The following is a 15,710-nucleotide window of genomic DNA, read 5'->3' as shown; positions in this document are numbered from 1 at the left end:
AGATTTTTGGACACTAGTACCTTGGAGATGTGTTTGCCACTACTGAGAGTTCTTGTTAGTTCTGAGCAAGGTCCCAACAGAAGGATTTCCTAAAGTATGACTTTTCCTTCAGGTGTTTCTCACTGCCTTCTCTTCCTCAGCATGGAATATGTTTTCTTTCTCCACAGGTGAAAAGGGACGACAAGCCTTTGAGAAAATGGACAGAATTTGCTGTGAATTAAGAGAAACTGCACAACAAGAGGCTGAAATTGAAATCACAGTGTTTTAGTAGTGGAATATGAGGATCTGAATCATATTGTCCTCAGAGCCACACATGGTTAACTGAGGATTTTGTTTTGTTGCTTATTAGTGTCTGGTTTACTCATGCCCTGCTATATACATGCTGCATACTGACAGGTTTATTTCCAAAGGGGGGAGAGTTTGCCATCTACACTAAGCAGCCTGGAATACATTTTTCCCTGCTTCTCAGCACACGATGAAATAGCAATGAATAAAAACTAGGATCTTTTAGAATGTGGGACCAGGTTATAATTTGAGTTAAAATTGCCATCTCACTGGAATAATCTGGCCCTGATGAAACTCTAAGTCAAATATGATCTATTTTCCATAAAGCATTCTATTAACCTGGAATTTCTCAAAGAGCAGAGAAATTACTACTCTCCAGCAGTCCATCTAGAAACTAACAAACAACATATCATTTACATCAACTGCCTTATACATTAGAAAAATCTAGTGGCATTGCTTGGTGATTTTCTTTTCTTGTACAATGTAGTTGCAGAAGGAGAGTTTGTTACTTCAAAAGCCAATTTCTTCATAATCATTGCAACTTAGGACAGGTTTGAGGACTGTCAGGGATATATCCAGAGTGTATATCCTCAGCAGTTTACAACAGGAAGGTATGTATTGTATTTGCTATGTACAGGTCTGACTGACATATGGACATCTCTGTATAAGATGTTTTGTGGTTGTTTGTTTTTTAAATTTATTCTATAGTCATAGATCAAGACTTATTATAATCATACACCCATTATTAGGCTCCTTATTCAACACTTTTTAAACTTAGTGGAAGGTAGCCATAAAGAGAAGCCTGGCTTCAGGTATAATACTTGAAAGGGTTTGGCTTGTGTGTATATAATTTTTTTTTAATATATATGCTACTTTTCTATTCAGTATTTATTTGTTGGATTTCATACTGTTTTGTAAAATTCTAATAAAACATTTGAGTCAAGTCCCTGCAAGTGCTTCATAGAGATATGTTTGTAGCATTGTAAATAGGTATAAGGCAATAAAACCCCAAAGGCAATTAAGATACTTAAATGACACACAGCTTGATAGGCAGTATGTCATGCACCTACTTCTGTGCTTTGTGAGAAGTTCATGCTTGCACTTTGATAACAGACAGAACTCCTCCTCCACAGCTTGCTTATGCAGTTGAGGTGTTTACTGATGAGCTCTGAGCAACAGGACCATGGGGTTTAGGTCATGTTATTCCACAGCAAAGTAAAACTCAAATGGCTGTTTATCTGTGCTGTAACTCTAATTTTAATTTACAGTTTTATTTAAAAGTGAGGGGAAAAAAGTTGTTCTACTTTGGTAAGTTCACTGCTTCCCCAGGCCTCTCTTCAGAAGGGGGAAAGGGAAACAGCTGGTGCCTTGTAAGAGACAGGGCTGCCCAGTCAAGTTTTTCATAAGGCAGCCTGACACTTAAGTTCTGACAGTTTCTGAGAGGAAACTTTATGCAGCTACTGAAAATTCTCTTTTCAAGCACTTCTCCTTCATTTGTAGGTTTCTTTAAAAATGCAGACAGGAAGGTGAATACATTAAACCAAAGAATAAGGAAATTGGATGGCTGCAGATGCAACCCTCTTTTAAAGGACTGCTGAGGCCCTGAAAATTCTCAAACTATTTTTTCCTGGCAATACAGGGTTTTGCAGGCTGGCCTTTTTGGCCCAGATGCTCTCACCTCCTGATAGGTTTGCTGAGCAGTGCAGCCACAGCAGCTCTGGAGGAAAACACAAGGATTTCTGTTTGATCTCCAGTTTGGCCATGGCTGTGGTCTATAATGTACTTCTATTCGGTTTATACTGGTGCTGCTGCTCCTGGAATTTCCTGTTGTTGCTGTGTATGGCCAGACCCTCCACCCATCAAGTCAGAGTCTGTTCTAACCTGTCTAGAAGGAGGTGTTTTGTGCTGGGCAAAGACAGAAGATGTTCATCTCTCTGGCCTGGACAGACCTCTGCAGTGTCTCCGCAGTCTCCTTCGATCACGTTCCACCTGCACATTGGATAGAAGAAACAGTCACAGAAACCTGCCACCAAATAAGGAGCAAAAAGACCTTTGGACAAGAGAGCAAGGAGCTTTCTTCTCAAGGCTTGTTAAATGCACCAGAGAACACTAGGGGCAAAAAGCTCTTGAGGTAGAGCATGGAAGAGAAAGAGCAAGAAGAAACAGTTTCCAACACAGGAGCGTGAAATGTGTGTGTATGGAGACATTGAGGCAAGAAGGGCATAAGCAGGGTGAATGTGCATTTGTGAAGGCAGTGGGGTAACAGAAGAGAGAAAAAATACACACATGTACACACAGAGGGCCAAAGCAAGAGAGGGGAGGACTCCAAAGTGCTGTCTGTGGAAATGTGTTGTGTTCCAGAGGAGTGTGAGCCTTTGCAGAGGCAGCAAGAGCCAGGTTTACCTTCTCAAGAGTCCTCCTGAGCTCAGAATTGTATTGCTTCAGCTCATACTTCTGAAGTTCCAGCCTTGCAACTGCTTGATACAGACAATCCAGCTGCTGCAACAACAGTCTCTTCTCTGAGAGCCATAATAGCTGCTCCCCTTCTGCAACGGCCTGCTGAGTATTCAGAGAGGAGATTATGTGAGCTGGTGCCCCACAAAGGTTAGAAAGGCCAGAATCAGTAAGTTTGGGAGTGTGACTGGACTCAGGAATGGACAGTGCTAAGGTCCATCCTCCCCTCCTGGCCCACAAGACATCTCTTCCTAGATGCTCTTCTCCAGATAACCTTGGAGACATCCACACAAATTTGCCTTCATGCTTTTTGGGCTGTGGCACAAGTACATCTTCAATGTGCAATTGAAGTTTTTAACCTGATCAACAATGGACTGAATTCCATTATTTCCACTGGCAAAGGTGTGCCTCAGAATTCTACACCTCTGAAAGCATCCTCTGAGCACCATCAGTTTAGCTGCTGTTCCACTCTCATTATCAAATTCTGTTAAGTTTAGTACATTAGTTTCGTCAGCTGTGCTGTTTCCTTTCTGTGCCAAATCCTAACCATAACATGTTTGCTAAGCTTGCTGAACAGAAGAGAACCAATTACTCACCCCCAGCTTTTGGACATGATTTAGTTTTAACATTAAGCTCCCTAATTCTTTCAGTAGTTCTGGGCTTGACAGAACACATTCTAGCAGGTGAAGCAAGCCTGCTGGCTGCAACCATAGTTTCTTTGGCCACACAGGCCATGTCCTTATGGGAAAACCTATTCCTATATATTGGTGGGAAACATCATTGGAATCCTTTATAGACATCTTAGCTGACAATCAACACAGTGCCTACCTGGTGATGGAGCTGGTCTGTGTTCCTCTCTGAAACCATACTCTGCAGCACAGCTCTTTCTTCCCTCAATGCCCCATTGGCCATTTCACTGTTGGTGAGAGCAACAGTCAGAGCTTCTGCCTTCTCCTTCCATTTCACTTCTCTGCTTTCAGTCTGCTTCAACATAGCAGTCAAACGCTCCAGTTCTTCCCCCCTTGCTTTGCGTTCCTCTTCCAGCTGTTGGGTTAGCTCCTTCTGCCTTTGCAAGGAACAGTCTCTCTCCTGGAGAGCTTTTCTCTTCTCTGCTTCTTCTTCCTCCCAGTTTTGGAGTCTCTGGATTTGTTTCCGTAGGGTCTCCCTGTCATCTTTCCATCACAAAGCTGATGTTAATTTTTTCAGGAGTTCACTCTGCCTCTTAAGCTCTTGTTCTCTTCCACTCAGAGTTGTCTCTAAATACTCGACTCTGTCTCTCTGGTACTTGATCTCTTCATCCTTCTTTGTCAGAGTCTGCTGGTTGTGCTGGAGATCTTCCCGAAGACCTTTGATTTCCTCTTCTGACTCTTTTTGCTCACTTTCAGCCTTGGCTAGTGCTACTTTCATTCTTTCCTCACGAAGCTGGGAAGCATTCATTTGTTCTGTCTGCCTGAGGAATGCCACACGGTTTTCCTTCAACGTTTCATTCATTTTGTCTAGATCCTGCTGCAGATTCTTGGCCTGCTTGCCCTCTAACGCCTTCTGCTCTTGAAGGTCCTGGATGTGCTCTTGCAAAGACACTATCTCTTGATCTCTAGCTTCTAAAGAAGATTCAGCATATTCTAATTTTTGCAGCACAGATTTAGTCTGCATTGCTGCCTCCTCTTTTTGCTGCTGAAGCTTAGAGACGGCCTCCTCCAGAACATGTATCTTTTCTTCTCTTTCTTTCAGAGTCAGATCTGTTGCTTGAAGATTTCTTTGCACAGCTTCATGCTTCTCCTCCTTTTCCTTCCAGGCCTCACACTGCTTTCTAAGGGATAAAATTTCTTGCTCTTTTTCCTCTAGTGCCACTTGAAGATACTGCAGGTCTTCCTTCTGCTGCTTAGAGTCTTGCTCTTGTTCTTGCAAATCCTCAATGAGTTCCTTCTGAAATGCAATCATTAAATCCTTCTCTTCCAGTAGTGCTGTAGTGCATTCTAAGTCTCCGCATAAGGCATTCATTTGTTCTTCTGTTTTTTCCTCGCAGTTCCTTATTTGTTTCTTTAGGATGTCCACAAGTCTGTCTTTGTCTTTTAATGTCTCTAAGGTCTGCTCCAGTTGGTCACGGACAGCCCTGAGCTGCATTTCCATGACTTCTTCAGCTTCCTGGATTTGCTTTTGTTGTGACTGCAGCTCTTCATGTTTTTCAGATAAAGAAAGTGTTGTATTTACTGCTTTTTCATGAAGCTCTTGCAGTTTCCTCTCTTGCTGTTCCTTGTACTGCTGCAAGAGTCTTAACTGATCCCTTTGAGAATCACACTCACTCTCTCTGTCCTTAAGATCTGCCCTCAGGTGTTCAAGGCTCACGTGCAGAGATTTCACCTCTTCTCTCTCCGTTTCCAGTTCTTGGATCTGCTGAGTCAGAGATATAAGCTCCAAGTCTTTCTCCTTCAACTTTCCTTTCATACAATCAAGATCCACCTGCAGATTTCTCACTTGTGATGCGCCCTGTTGTTCTAGAGCCATTATTTTCTCTGCCTGGAATGTGATCTTCTGGTCTCGCTCCTCAAGTTCCTTCCTCAAGTTGCTGACTGCTGTCCTCAGCATTTCTTGCTGTTTCTCCAGCTCCTGTATCTCTTCTTGCTGGGACTTGATCTTCTGGTCTCGCTCCTCGAGCTCCTTGCCCAAATTGCTGACAGCTGTCCCCTGTATTTCTCGCTGCTTCTCCAGCTCTTGTATCTGTTCTTGCTGGGATCTGATCTCTTGGTCTTTCTCCTCCAAGTCTTTGCTCATTTTGCTTACAGCAATCCTTTGTTTTTCTTGCTCCTTCTCCAGCTCCTGTATCTCTTCTTGCAGTGAGTCCATCTTCTGTTTTTTCTTTTGTATGTCCTTGATAACCTGATCGAGAGCAGTTTGGTGCATTTCTGCCTGCCTTTCAAGCATTTTCATCTGCTCCTGGTACAACTTCACTTCTCTCTCCCTCTCTGACAGGATGGCAGTCATATGAGTGAGACTCTCCTGCAAAACTTTTCCCTGCGTTGCCTCTTTCTGGAGCATCTGAATTTTCTCCCACTGAGTTTCCACTTCCTCATTTTTCATTTTTAAGATAGACAACGTAGCCTGAAGTTCTTGTTCAAGGCAGTGAGTCATCTCTGTTGCAGCATCTGCTTGGGTTTCAGAGGCCAAGACTGATTCCTGCAGAAGCTCTGTCTCCTGTACCAGCTCTTTTTTCACTGCTTGCAGTTCACACTACAAAACAGGGAGGAAAAGATCTGGTAATTCCATCTGTACAGGTCTGCTTTTTGTACTGGACTTTAACTCCTGTTTCAGTGGCTATCAAGGGCTGCCCCCTCTCTCCCTGTCTCTTGGGATGTTGTAGACCTTTCCTGCCCCACCCTTTAGGTTGCATCTTTCCCAGCTTACTCATCCAGCTCCATCTTCCTTTTTTGCCCTTCTCAGAACCTCTTCTAGCTGTGGAGTACTGTTCTGGGGAGGAGCTGCCAAAACTGCAGCCAGGATTTGCAGTCCAACCTTCTGCTGAACATAACTTACGCCCATACTGGATCACTGATTCATGTTCTGCATTAACTGTCCCAGCATAGTCCTGTGGGGTCTTCAGGTACCTTTGAGTATGAGCCATTGGCTCTGCTACCTGTCCTAGCAGCGTGTGGCCTATGACAGATGATTGCAGCCATTTCACATGCTTGGGTTATTATTCTTCTAAAGCCAGCCCATAAAGGTTGCTTGAAGAATTCAGAAGCGTATTGTTTCATACCAGCTCTTTCAGGAGCTTGTTTATTTCTGCTTCATGACCAGCTTCCTGAAGCCTGAGGGTATCTTCATGCTGCTGTTCTGCACTCAAGAGCTGCTGTGCCATGTATTCCCGTTCCTGCTTCATCAAGGATCTGTCTGCTTCCAGCTCACGTTGGAGGTGCTTCAAGTCCCCTGCAAACACCACAAGTGGCAAGATTGAGAATCTACCCAACCAATGGTTCCAACTTTACTGACCTTAAGCCATTCAAATTTCAGCACAGGAAGGATCTGTCCTCAGCTCCTTCACTCCTCAGAAACACTGCAGAGAGCAAGCTATATTTATTTCATCCTTCCTAGGGAGGGGGATCATCAGAAACAAGGAACATGAGCCTCTCACTGTGAACCGCTTCCTTGGCCTGCGTGACTGTGTCAAGTTGGATTTCAAGATGATTCCTGGTGGTCTCCAGCTGAGATGAGTGGTGCCGAGCCTCCAACAGTTTGGATTCCAAACTCTCCTTCACTGACCTGCAAGTTGGGAACACAGAGAGAAATGAGTTTCTTGTTGCTGACACCCACAGCGAGTTACTCCAAGAAGAAGTGGTTCAGGATCCCTACCCTGCTGCTGGTGTAACCACCTCTAGCACCTGCACCAAAGGTAATAAGAATTAGCTTAGAAGTGGAAGGACCTCAAGATTTTCAGCATGAACCTCTAGCTTCACATATGTTGATGTCCTGCTCACAATATCTGCATGGAATAGCCCTGAACTCTGAAAATCCCTTGTCGGACTACTTGGCAAGGAAAAACCTAGATTCAAATGCACAGAACAAGAAACCAAAGCCAGAGAGAAACTTCAGGTTTCAGTACCTGTCTGTATGGATTAATTGCTACTCAATTCAGAGCCAAGTTGTCTTGCTTTGGACTTCACACAGAAATGTGCAAGAGGGCATAAGCATGAGCTCACTGCTCAGGAGAGCTTAGCAAGCTCTAGCTAGCAGAAAGAGAACATTCGAATCATGGTATACGAGTTGTTTTTTTATTTTTCATTGAGATGCAATTAAATCTTCATGCAACGATTTATTACCTTTATAATTGCAGACATTAAATAATTAATTTTTCTGACCTTGGGCATCCCCCCTGCCTTTACCTGGCCTCTGCCAGCTGCTCTGAAAGGTCTTGTCGGTCCCGCTCCGTGGCTGCCAGTTGCCCCTCGAGGGCAGCCTTCTCAAGCACCAGCAACTCCTTCTCTTCTGACACCTTGCCCAGAACTTGCAGTTGCAGAGAGGACTCCTGGCGCAGCTGCTCCAGATCACTGTGAGCCGACTCTTCCCGGAGGGAACCCTGAAGGTGGGACACAGTACAGGTAAAATTCCAATCTTCTGGAGTTCTGTGCGGAGCCAGCCAGAAGTAGCAGAAAGAAAATGTCACAGTTTAGTAGTCTGGGCAGACCAAAACACAGAGGACAGAATTGCTCTCTACTAATGCCCCCCTCCATCCTCCAAAGGGAAGGTAAAAGGGGAATAAGGCTGAGTGACTTAAAAGTTGGAAATTAAAACTGAAACGGGTTTACTAGAACTGGAGAATCACAGTAGCACATAGCGTAAGGACAAAATATGCACATATATACATGCATATACATACAACCCGATCTCGATGCTGTCAGGGATAGGTGTCTGACGCCCCTTGCGGCAGGGCAGACCCGGGAAAGGGCTCCAGGGCTCCGCCAAGCACCTGGTGGATGCAGATTATGAAGAGCAGGTGGAGAGCTGGAGGTAAAGGAGCGCAGAGGAACAGCAGCCAAGCAAGGAGCGGGTGAAAGAGAGGAGGGGCTGCCGAGCTGCGTGACTTTTACAGAGGCTGGGCAGGAAATGGGAGGCAATACTGACTTCTGTCATTGCCCCCCCCTTTTTTGGGCTGCATTAACAGATGCTACGTACACTCTGTACCCTGCACACTCACCCTTACTGCTTCCAGCTGCTGCTCTAACTCTCGAGACCGAGTCCGGTACTTCAGTACCTGCATGGACACAGAATAACGATGGGGGAACGCAGCTGGTAACAGACTCGGTTCCTCTTGCCTTAGCCTGAGCCTTTACAGCCCGGGCACTGTACTTGTGCTGCCGCTGCTACAGTCCTCACCTTGGCCTGCAGCTGCCGCACCATCACCCCCTGCCGGTCCCGCATCTCCTCCGAGTGCTGCAGCTGCCTCTGCAGGGAGCTCAGAGCCCACGACTGCCCGGTCCCCGTCGCCATGATCAGCTTGATAGCCGGGCGCTTTCCCACTTGAGAGACCCCGCAGCTGGGGCGTTCCGCCGGGCTGGAACGGGAGCTGGCCCCGCGGGGCGGGAGAGCCGGGCTGGCTGGGGGACGCTCTGTGGCGGTGGTTGGCTTTTGGCTTCTGGCTTTTGGCTTTTGCCTTTGACTTCTCGCTGAGGGCCGCGCAGAGGCTTCCGAGGTTCTCCTCAGAGACCGCTAACGGCTGCGGTGCACGCGCTGTCCCGCGGCAGGCGCAGGGCCCGGGGCCAGGGCCGAGACGGAACCCGAACGTTCGGCGTCGCGTGGCGATGTGGGCTCGCGGCGGTGGCTGAGGGCAGCCCGGGCTTGGGAGGCTTCGTAGCGGCGCTGGGTGAGCGGGAAAGGTCCGGGGCACCTGCGGGGCGGCGGGGAGCGGGATGAGCTGCGGGGAAGCGAAGGAGGGATGGAGGAGAGATGAGGGTGAGGGCTGAGGGGAGCGAAGGCGTGGATGGGGAGAGCTGAGGCGGTGCTGAGGGTGAGAGAGGGCTGAGGGGAGCTGAGGGTGAGTGAGGGCTGAGGGGGATCTGAGGGGAGCTGAGGGTGAGTGAGGACTGAGGGGAGGTGAGGTGGAGCTGAGGGGATCTGAGGGTGAGTGAGGGCTGAGGGGAGGTGAGGTGGATCTGAGGGGAGCTGAGGGGGTCTGAGGGTGAGGGCTGAAGCGGAGGCTGGCCGGAACCGCCGTACCTGACTGCAATTCTTGTTTCCCCGGCAGTGAGGCTTTGGTCAAGGGGCTCGTCCTGGCGCTGCTCTTCATGGCGGAGCTGCAGCTCTACCTCACCCCCGAGGTGAGTGGCGGCTGCGGTGGGGGAGGAGAGGGAAGAGCCGGGGGCTGCCTCCTGCTTAATTTATGAAAGTGTTTATGGCCTGCGAGGGGTTCGGCTGAAAGGGAAATACTACACTACAGCGATGGGTATTTCAGGGAGCGCCATGGGATACTCATTTCACTTGCTTTGTTTGACCAGAGCGCTGACCCACAAGTAAGCTCTTGCAGTAACATTTCAATCACTTTCCTCAGCAAAACAACCCCACCATATACCCCTCTAGCCCAGATGGGCAAGCAGTTCAAACCAGGAGCCAGCCCTAAGAAGTCAGGAAGTAATAAGACTCATGTACGTTCTTTAAAAAAAGAATTTTATTGTTACAACTAAAATGAGAACTGAAAACGCGTATGGGAAATTGAAAAACTGTACAATTTTACTATAACCTGTGAGGTCTTTGCAGCGGCTTACACAAAAGACAAGATACCTGAAAATGTATTATACCAAAACATTTAGGGCTTTTTTTTTTGTTTTGTTGTTTTTCTTTTTTTAGAAAAAGTTTATTCTATGGCAATCTGTAAAAAAGAAAGACCTGATGAGTAAATATTTGCTTAAGGCATATAGCAGAGCAGCTCACTAACTTTCTAACAAGTTTAACATGGATATTTGTCCATTTTCCAAGAACAGGTTAACCAATGCACCCACTTTGAAACGCTACTGTATATACACACCCAAACTACTACATACACATACAGGACATCAAAACAAAAATGTTTACAGTTCAGTATTCTGAGCCTTATACACACCTCACTGGGCTTGTGGGCTCTTCACCATCTGTCCCGGGATAGCCCAAGTTCTGTAGTTGGAACAGGTGAAAGAAATGGGAAAATACAAGTGCAGAACAGGGGATGTTCAAACCTTTTTAATCATCTGCAGCACCTTTCTCTTGTTTAAATGACTTGCAAGTGATCTGCTACGGATTCAAAGGAAGGATGCTTTGCTTTCTTGGCAAGCCCAACATTTCAAATATTCCCTCTTGGGAAAAGAAGAGGGCAACAGGCATAGTTGCTTTGTTTTTTTTTAAATGGGCCTCCCCTTTTGGAGCCTGTCTTTCAGCAGCTCAAAGCATGCTACCCACATCTTGCAGGAGCAGCTTACCCCTCCTGCAGTGCAGCTTTGGAGCAGGCAGCACAGCAAGTCATACCCCTGGAATCCCTGAGCTCTTTCTTGTCTCAAGTGGCCCCAGGTGAGGTGTGCATAGGGCTTACTGAACTCTCTGGAATGTCTGTACTATATTCATTCAGCCGAAGTGAACCATGCTACACACCCGGGTTACACGGAGCACGCAAGAATTCAATAGGAGTCATGCCAAGTATGAGGTGAGTACATTATCTGATCAACACCACATCGCTCTATGGCTGAACGAAGATACTTCCAGCAGCACCCTGTGAACCACAGCCACTTAATGATCAGGTCATGCAAATATAATCTGGGCACATCAGTAAGCAGAAATATAAATTCTTTCACCTTTCAAGCACATGGTATTTAATCAGGACACCAGAAGACTTTACATGCATTTTAATACAAATGGGATACAAATGTTGCATTACAACAACTCTACCAGATGACAGAGAGAATAGGGGGGACAAAGCAATCACATACTGTTCTCTTAAATACACAGATGAGCCATTATATATTACCATTTTTCTATACTCATTTTTCATGTTTCCAATAATATTACTAAATATTGACTGATTACAACATTCCTCCTTTCAAGTACTGGTCTGACCAACAGTCTAACAGGTAAATTATTGATACCCAGTACTACCTGAGGATTTATTATTGTACTTTTGAAAAGCCCTTGATGCAAGCTTAACAAAAAACAAAATAAAAATAAATCCCACCCCCCACCCCATTCACTAACTTACTCACTGAAAGAAAAAGAGCTATACGTACAGACAGCTTTGCAAAAATAAATATGGAGTGGAGATTTTTACATAAGATACTCCATAACTATGTTTGCACTGAGAATGGTTGGTAAGTGCTATAAATCTAGAAAGCCTTTACAAATAAAAAGAACTTATTAGTAACACTGTTGCAAATCAGCTGTCATAGTTTAGTTTCAGTCATTATCACTTTCAATAATGAGTTTACTCCTACCCTCTGCCCTATGATGTGAGCAAAAAAACCCTTGCTATTGTTTAAACTATTAATAATTTGGTTAATAACAAGAGGAACAGCATTGACTAAGACACTTTAGTGCAATGCCAACTTCCAGTCACAGTTCTACCAATGCACCCAAATCCTTATTTACAAGCACTTCACCTTATTCACGTCCTGGGCCCACGGCACAGGCCACCAACGGAGCGGAACAACATTGACACAGTGTGGCATAGGACAAAGCCACCCCTCTCTCCTAGCTTGCCCAAGGATAGCAACAACCATCTCTGCAGAGGTGCAAGACTGACCCTCTCACACCCCCACCACCTCCAGAAGTTACTGAAGAGTGCATCTTCGAGCCATTATTTTAAATCTTTGCTTTAAAAAAAGCAGAACACAAACGCTTGCATCATAAGCCAACTGATACGTTCAGAGATCAACATGTCTTCTGTTGAACTTTTTCATCTCTTAAGGAAGCTGCCACAGCATTAATTGCTCTGGATTTATTGAAATGCTTTCCTGTTCACTGCTTGCAATGCCTCTGAATACAGTACCTCCCCGGCCCTTGCAGGACACGTTATTTCTTACGGAGCACATGTAGAGTGAAACTGCATTTTACATTCCAAATGATGAGGTTAAAAAACTGGTCCTTCTGAATGCCAACTGCACAGCTGCAAAATGCTGGTGGACGTATTTTCATGCGTTGACATTTCTCACTCTGTTTCTCTCCCTTCCCTCAACCTCTCCTAACTCAGAATACAAAAGTAAAAACAGCTTTACAAAGGATGGTGCAATGTAAATAGGCATATGTGCAAGTAGAGTGCAACAAAAGTCAATGAGGAGATACACTTATTTAAAAAAAAAAAAAAAAAAAAAAAAAAGAAAAGAGCTGTTGGGATACCCTGAGCAAATGCAGAAGCCTGTTTCTAAAAACACATGTAAAACAATAAGCTCTTTAAGAAACAGTTATGCCAAGATTAAATATACCAATACCACAGGCACTGCCCACAACTCAGTCTTTAATGATGAAGCAAATTAAAAAAAAAAACAAACCCAAAACAAAAAACCCACAAACACTTCTCTCCCCCCAACACCCTCCCCTTCCAAAAAGTTTACATTCTTCAGGTATGTGTGTTTCTTTTTTGTTTGGGAACTCATCAATAAAAGTAATGTATTTGGCTGAACACTTGGAGAGTACAAGCAAGTTTCACTTGTGCCTAGTTTTTCTGAAACATAAAAAAAAAAAAAACCTGGCTTTTTAAAAAAGGCTAAAAACAACAATGTGTTGTAATTCTATTATTTAGTTTTAAAAAAAATTAAAAAAAAGGAAAACAGACTATTTGGCATTTTCTCTGCTTACTCCTGAATATTTTAAGGCCCTGAGATTAGAATATTATGTTCTTGGGACCACAGGGCTAGACAAACCCTAGTGCATCAATTCTCTCTTTAAGCCCTAACCAAAGTTCTGGCCTGTCAACCTAAGATCTAACTCCACTGAGACAAGGCTCACATGCCTCAAGTAGCTTCTTTCAGAGAAGCCTCTTACAAACTGCTCAAATCATTGGCGTTTTCTGCAGGGTTGATCTTGCTGGCATGTCCATCAATGAAAACACACCCTGTAACAGAGATAAGCTCCTGCTGTGAGGAAAGTGAACATGCATATATTCACTAGAAATGGCTTCCAAGTTGTCATCATGTTTTCATCATCCTCTTCTGAGTTTTCTGACTTGATTGACTCTTCTTTGTGGGGAGGGACACGCAGACTTTCACCAACAGTTCTCCTCCGAATTTCAGTGTCTTGACTAGTGCTTAAAGACAAAAAAAATAAATATTTAGTACTGGATTCCCCATTGAGGAGAGAAGCCACAGAGACTTGACAGGAGCATGGCCTCACACACAAAGCTCTTTGCTATCAGGAGCTCCAGAAGATGGCAAACCAAAGCCAATCACTAATTATTACAGTTCTGTCTCTAAATTAGGTTTAGAACATCAAAGGCCATGCTTGGGAGTATTATTTGCCCTTCAGAGAATAAACTTAGTTTTAAACACCACCTACTCCCACTGCTTATCACAAATCTGCTACCTTGACTGAGACAAGTAGTGAACTAGCACAAATCCAAGTTCATAATAATAAATGAAGCTGAGTGTCTAAGCTCTTGAGAGCTGAACATGTATTATGCTAATTTAAACTGCGCTGTATAAAGTATCTCCAGGAAATAATTTCTTCACTAAGAAATTGTTATTTACGTAGTAAGCTAATAAGGACACAAGACTCCATCTTTAAATCTGTACTCTTCATTAGGTGCAGAAAGCACGTGCTGGCATCTCTGCATCCCAGGCAAATATTCCAGTAGCAGAGCCTGTACCAAAGCGAAGAAAGAGGGAGGTGCTATGACATCAACCATTTCTTCTCTTGTAGCTAAGCTTCCTGCTTCCAAGGTTTCTTTTCTTTTGAATAAAGGTGTTGGGGAATTTGAATATTTCACTTCCAGAATCTCCCAAATGAACTAAGAAAAACCCTAATCAAAACATTGGTTCATGTTGAACAGGGACACAGTTTCATTTTGTCTTCTTGCCTCCAGCAGGAATTTAGAAGGAGACAGCAGGTTCAACTCATGGCCTCAGCCTCTCTGCCATGTGAAATTAAGAGGAGGTTTATTTTTAAGAAAGATTCTTGGAAACTCATCTCACTAATCTCTAGTTCCCAGAGTCACACACTCCCCTACTGGTTCAGATAAATAACATACATTGCCTGCCAGCTGCATCTGTTGAAAAGGTTCTAGTTATGTGGACAATACTAGAAACTGGTATTTTACTTCAGTATCACTATGGAAAACTGAAGATGTCTTGTCTCATAAGACCATCTAGTAAGGGACCATCACACCTTCCCTTAATTATCCCTGGTGGGGGTAAGGGCTTCTTTTTTTCATTTTGATTTTTCTTGTTTGTTCTGTGTGGCATTCTTTTGGTTGTTCTAAATAAAACCAGTTAAGATGCAGGATGCCAGCAACACTATGGGATGCAGATTTCCACCCCATTCCACACCACTGCCATCAATAGGGAGTGACCTCTAGTGGTGCAGCAGGCTCTGCGCTCTGCCACCCCTCGTGTTTCTCTGCATGTTTCTTAGTCTCTACAGTTTAGGTTACAGTAACAAATAGAAGTTTTCTGTTCATGAGCCCCCTCAACTCCTTTCATCAAAGCAGTCTTTTTGCTCACACTTATGTTGCATTTCTGTTTGTCTAAATCTAGTCAGCCTCGTTTTCAGCTATGTGACTAACACAACATCGAGTGGCAGAGCTCCTTTGTAAGTTAATATATACTGCAAGTAAATCAAGCCTAACCACCTCATTATGCTGTCAGTTTGTTTTTTTTTTTTTAACTCCAGCAGGATCCCATAAGAGGCCCTAGCTTCTGTGTGAAGTTAGAAGAACATGAGTGTAAGATATTTACTGAAAAGATTTTGAGTTGGAACTATTAGACTAACTCAAGCAAGGTCTGCTCAGGACCTTCTGTGTGAAATGCCACTTAAGAGCAAGTGTCCTAAACCTCTGCACACTGTAAGACAACTGGACAGTCTTCCTGACACAGTTAAAACTGGGAAACTAAATGCACTACCTGTCTGTGATCAGTGGTACAGCTGAACGAGCTCTGCCATCTGGAACCATCTCTTCCACTGTGCTGACTGAACGTGTAACCTCTTCTTCTACTGCTTGATGTTTAGGAAAGAACTCTGTGTGTTCATGCATCCTTCCATTGTGCATTTCTGAAGTTCGCTTTGGTGGCCTGGGAGGTGGTGGGGTATGTTCAGGTGGAGGGTCCAGGTCTTCGTTGGAGAGCTCCTTCCACTGTTCCTTCAGAAAGAAAAAAAACCCTATTAAGTCTTTCTTGATATCTTTAAGCTGCTATAAATTTTAACAGGGTTTTTACCTTTCCAATTTTTCTCTGTGGCTGTTCATACATATTGGGAAAAAAAGAAAGACAAAAACCTCCAAACCTAGAGATACATCCCATACACAGAAACCATCT

At 44.4% G+C, this 15,710-nt stretch overlaps 3 protein-coding genes across 8 annotated transcripts in view; 1 reads left to right on the top strand and 2 right to left on the bottom strand.

Annotated features, from left to right (window-relative positions):
* Positions 1–1,228, top strand: part of RIPOR3 (RIPOR family member 3) — a 50,957-nt gene extending 49,729 nt beyond the window's left edge. For all 6 annotated transcript variants that reach the window (XM_030462856.1, XM_030462851.1, XM_030462852.1 and 3 more), the window contains one exon: positions 168–1,228. In XM_030462856.1, the coding sequence (XP_030318716.1) occupies positions 168–268 (101 nt within the window). In that variant the 3' untranslated portion in view covers positions 269–1,228. The remainder of the gene's footprint in view (positions 1–167) is intronic.
* A 2,690-nt stretch (positions 1,229–3,918) lies between these two features.
* On the bottom strand, positions 3,919–5,781 carry LOC103532270 (centrosome-associated protein CEP250-like). Its single transcript, XM_030463346.1, has one exon. The coding sequence runs from the start codon at positions 5,773–5,775 to the stop codon at positions 3,919–3,921; it is 1,857 nt and encodes a 618-aa protein (XP_030319206.1). The 5' UTR covers positions 5,776–5,781.
* Positions 5,782–9,876: 4,095 nt separating this feature from the next.
* Positions 9,877–15,710, bottom strand: part of PTPN1 (protein tyrosine phosphatase non-receptor type 1) — a 39,813-nt gene continuing 33,979 nt past the window's right edge. Inside the window, exons 8-9 of the mRNA XM_030462865.1 lie at positions 15,300–15,535; positions 9,877–13,489 (exon numbers count right to left, since the gene is read on the bottom strand). Coding sequence (XP_030318725.1) covers positions 13,282–13,489; positions 15,300–15,535 — 444 coding nt within the window. The 3' untranslated portion in view covers positions 9,877–13,281. The remainder of the gene's footprint in view (positions 13,490–15,299; positions 15,536–15,710) is intronic.

This window comes from Calypte anna, chromosome 20 (assembly GCF_003957555.1).
Source record: "Calypte anna isolate BGI_N300 chromosome 20, bCalAnn1_v1.p, whole genome shotgun sequence".
In the NCBI taxonomy this organism is placed as follows: Eukaryota; Metazoa; Chordata; class Aves; order Apodiformes; family Trochilidae; genus Calypte; species Calypte anna.
The sequence above is the reverse complement of the archived record's forward strand: the minus strand, read 5'-3'. Positions and strand labels throughout refer to the sequence as shown.